At 30.2% G+C, this 4,662-nt stretch overlaps 1 protein-coding gene across 4 annotated transcripts in view; it reads right to left on the bottom strand.

The window, feature by feature from the left end:
- Positions 1-2,003, bottom strand: part of LOC118050713 (serine/threonine-protein kinase SAPK10) — a 3,646-nt gene extending 1,643 nt beyond the window's left edge. Inside the window, exons 1-7 of one of the 4 annotated variants that reach the window (XM_035061138.2) lie at positions 1,707-2,003; positions 1,421-1,628; positions 840-914; positions 659-760; positions 535-588; positions 344-436; positions 1-82 (exon numbers count right to left, since the gene is read on the bottom strand). The exon at positions 1-82 is cut by the window's left edge and continues 11 nt beyond it. In XM_035061138.2, coding sequence (XP_034917029.1) covers positions 1-82; positions 344-436; positions 535-588; positions 659-760; positions 840-914; positions 1,421-1,597 — 583 coding nt within the window. In that variant the 5' untranslated portion in view covers positions 1,598-1,628; positions 1,707-2,003. Of the gene's footprint in view, positions 83-343; positions 437-534; positions 589-658; positions 761-839; positions 915-1,420; positions 1,629-1,706 lie in introns of those variants that run through there. The other 3 variants (XM_035061139.2, XM_035061137.2, XM_035061141.2) reach the window with 3 other exon arrangements.
- Between the last annotated feature and the right edge of the window lie 2,659 nt (positions 2,004-4,662).

Here is a 4,662-nt window from a genome sequence, read left to right as displayed (position 1 = left end):
ATTCCTTCTTAAGTAACACTTCGGGAGCAATATAAGCAGGAGTTCCAACAGTAGATTTTGGTTGAGAGTGCAGCACTGATGACTGTTGAAGGCACATAAAGTCAATTTACAAGTATATCAGGAATTGATTAAAACAATGGCATCAAATAAACATAAAATCAATTTCTATTTGCCATGATTGAGCTAACATATCATACATAAAGAGCGGACAATGATTCCAATAAGATCCACGGTTCACAGAACAGGAAAAAACTTTACAAATATTCATCCATGATCCTATAGGCATCCAATCGAAACGATTTTGTTTCAACAATATAAGCGTAAATAATAGGCAATCTTCTACCTTAGAGTAACCAAAATCACAAATCTTCAGACGAGGAGCCGGGCTTCCATCCAACAAAGTATTCTCCAATTTCAAGTCACGATGGCACACTTGCTTCACAAAGGAATATATTAAAACATCAAAACCCCTCATACTTTTTGCTAAAGTAAGAACAGTAAGCAAAGGCAGAAATGAATACATGATTTACTAACCATTGCATGGCAGTAGCTAACTCCTGATATCAGTTGTTGAAAGAAAAAGCGTGCCTGCATTTCAAGGCAGAGTACATTAAAAAAAATTAGGCGCACTAAAACATACCATGTCTAGGGTAAGAACCTCATCCTCGCTGAAGCGACCAGAATTGCATATGCGCTCAAAGAGCTCTCCACCAGACGCATATTCCATTACAATCGCCAAATGAGTTGGGGTTAAAATGACCTATAGTTGTGTCATGGAGTTAATGAATAAAAAGTACCTCTTTGAAAAGAAAAGAAATGATAAGAAGGAATTGACAGACCTCTTTGAATCTGACGATGTTGGGATGCCTTAGCGACCTGTGGTTAATGATTTCCCTTTGCACATTTTCATCTATCTGTTACATAGCAGATAAATTAAGGTTAATTTATCTATAGCTAAATTATTGCACATGAAGTACCAAGGGTGCCTGTATTACACCCAGAAATGCTGACTCCTCGATCAATAACATAGATATAGCTCTACATTAGCTGTCAGAACACAAACTTAAAAAGGATGGTCAATTTAAAGAAACCGAGGTTCCAAGACTCACAGGGTGCTTCATTTGAAAACTAATTTTCAGCTTCTCTATATTTCTTTAACTGGAAAATTACTGAACCTGTAGCCATGCACACACCACAAATTCATGGTAACATACAGGTTTACTTCATTTTAAACTATGGTACCTAATACTGCCATGATAGATTGGTTGTGTTTTTGCTCGACTATTATCCCCATATTGACTAAATTAAGACCCCGGCCCCCCAATTCAGCTCAAACTAAAGACAAATTCAATCAAGCCAAAAAAATTCTCTTAAAAAAGAAAAAAAAAATCGACCAAAAAAAAAAAACACTAGTACTAACCTTCTCACCTCTCTCGATATACTTAACAGCAACAAGTCCATCAGCCTGTTTATCCCTCATCAACCTGGCGACCCCGAAATTCCCTGCCCCAATATCTCTCACTAACTCATACCGGTCTCCATCGTGCATGATCGGCATGTCCATTCCCGGCCCCACTGTCATCACTGATCTATCCATTTCTTCTTCTAACTATCTACTTCAAATATATCTGTCAAAAAAACAAGAATCCACAAGAAGAAGAAGAAGAAGAAGAAGAAGAAAAGAGGGCTCAATCAAAATAACTCACATTATCAGCATCACTAGAGAAAACCCTTTCGAGAGAGATCGGAATAGAACTATACGTGGACCGAAAGATTGGATTTTTAACCAAAAACCACGTGAAAACCTCACCAACCCTTTATGGGGTTTTCAATTTTATTATTTTTTATTAGAGAATGGGAGTTGCAGAGATATAAAATAGAGAGAGATATAGAGAGAGAGAGCTCGTGATAAAGTTTGCTTAGTATTATTTTTTTTTCTTTTTACTCCTCTCTAAAAACTACCTCTTTATGCCTTCTTTCTTTCTATCTATAACCAAAAGAAAGAAAACAGAGTTTTGTGTCTTTCACTTTGCTTTTACTTTTTTTTTTCTTTATTGCTTTTGAGTTTGAGTTATGTTTTATCCAAAACCTTTGAAAAGGAAAAGAAAGGAAACACATACCTTTTGCTTTCCTTTGTGAGTTTTTTTTTTTTTTTTCCTTATATGAAAACCATTTTGTTTTCTAAGGATCCGTTTTGAATTAGCTATGATTTTTTGTTTTTAATTGTAGCTGTTATTTTAAAAAAATTAAAGTTATCTAAACAATATTAATTTGAAGTAAAGAAAAAATAAATAAAATTTAAATATTTTTAAAATATAAAAACAAGAATTGTAACAAATACTTGGAATTTATGTTGACAGTCACATTCAAAATAGTGATTTCTAAACTGGCATTAAAAGTGAGTGGAAGTTAATTTTCTGAGGTGCTGCAAAGACATGAGAGTGTCCACGTTGTTTCGATGAGTTGAGGCTTCTTTTAAAAAAACAAACTTTCCAGGGTTTGGTCTGAACGGTGATGGTAATGAAATGACTGATATCGGTTTGGAGTTTGGATATGGTTTCACTTCACAGGTCACGAGGACGGAGGAGCAGCTTTCTGATTCGATGCGGGAGGAAGAGGTTGCCATTGTGGACACTTCCTTCTTTCCTTGTCTCATATGCTTTTCTTTAAGAGTGTTTGGAAATATGGTAGTGGTTGATTTTCAAATAGCTTTTTATACCAAAAAGCATATCAATAATATTTTTTTATTTTTTAAAAATTATTTTTGATATCAGCACATCAAAACTATCTAAAAAGTACAAACTGTACTCAATTTTATCAAAAAAAAAATTGAAATTTTTCGAAAAAACAGGTTCAACCATAGTGTCAAACGAACAATAAATTTGGGGCATGCTGGAATCAGATTTTAGATTGTGTCAGCCATTCTTATAGATGGTGAAATGCAAGTTGTTAATTTTATTTTTTTTACATGATATAAAAAAAATACAACATAAATTAAAATTGTAAAATTATAAAATCATAAGTAGTTTTTTAAATTAATTATATATTGATAATTTTAATCAAGAAATTAAATCACAATAAAATCTGATAAAATAAATCAAAAATATTATAATCAATGAGTGGTCTAAATAAAATGAGAAAAATAAATAGTATGAATCAATAAATTAATAACATGGAGAAATAAAAAGTTTCAGAACAAAATTTTTCAATACAGAAGAATCATTGAAATGTAGGAAGCACACATAAACCTAATGACAACCTGGTTATTCTCATCACAATAAGTCTTAATAGACCTTTTTGGGTTGCAAGCTAATGAGTTTAAATTAATAATTAACTAACATAAATTCAATAATGAAATAACCAATAAACAATGTCTAATGCCTTAGGAATAATTCAAATTAAAAATAATTATTTAAAAATAAATAAATAAAATAGAATAATAAAAAAAAGTTTTCATGTTAAAATTCCTCCATATAGTCTGAATCTCCAATTTTTACATATTCTTAGCAAATTTGAGTCCTGATTTCAAACATGTTATTCTCTTCTGATTTCAAACATGTTATTCTTTTTCGTTTAGATAAATTATTAGGCCTACAATATATGATTAGAAAGTTTTAGATGTCTAGTTTCTATCCCAACTTTAATTGAAGCAAAATTCCATCAATAGCTCTAAATATGTCCCAAACAATACACAAAGGTCTTGTTTGACATATTTGACAATATTAGTTTACTAAATTTGACCATCTGAAATATTATATTCTTTAACTTCATTTGACCAAAAAATTTACCACGATATAGTTTCATATATCTAATATTTTATTGTAAAATTTCAGCTTTATCCAATATATAATTTGAAAGATATGTTCAATCTCGCAAAACTAGTCAGTAGACATTGTAAGGTCAAATTTGGACTTGACTTTGTTCATATCACAAATTTAGTAAACTCATAAAATTGAACCGAGTTTATTGAGTTTACCAATTTTACTAATTTTGCACGAGTTAAGTCTGATTTTACTGATTTCAAGTTTTTAGTCCGATTAAGCACGTTTAATACATATTGACTTGTAAAATCGTAAGATTTTAAGTGTTAACTCGTGATTTTAACAACAATGGTGTAATGTATTCAGTGTTAAGTGTTTTTTAAAAGTATATTTTTATTTAAAAATATATTAATATAATTTTTTTAATATTAATACATTAAAACTATAAAAAAAATACTAAAAAAAGTCAAATTAATGCTTCTTTTTAAAAAATATTTTTTAAAAAACACTTAAAAACATAAACAACCTTACTCTCAAACACATTTTTAGTAGATTGAATTTCATGTTGAATTCTTTTGTTTAATAGTATAACATCCATGATATCATTAATTGTGCCATATTATGGATCATATCAATTTGTTTTTAATATAAAAAAAATATATAGGTGTTGTTGATTTAAAATAAATAAATTATATAAGGATTAACCCAATATGACCTGGTCAACTTAATAGATTCAAATACAACTCGAGCGACTGGTAAAAATATAGTTTGACTTAAAAAGATTAAGATGATATCTTTTTTAAAAAAAAAAAACTAAAATGACAACATATTATATCGATTCAAATCGTCTCAGGTTAACCTGCCAAATCCAACACTTATGTCATGAGATTCTGGCAACCCT

The sequence above is a fragment of the Populus alba genome, chromosome 4, assembly GCF_005239225.2.
Source record: "Populus alba chromosome 4, ASM523922v2, whole genome shotgun sequence".
Classification (NCBI taxonomy): domain Eukaryota; kingdom Viridiplantae; phylum Streptophyta; class Magnoliopsida; order Malpighiales; family Salicaceae; genus Populus; species Populus alba.
Note: the sequence above shows the minus strand (reverse complement) of the source record. Positions and strands in the feature narration are given on the sequence as shown.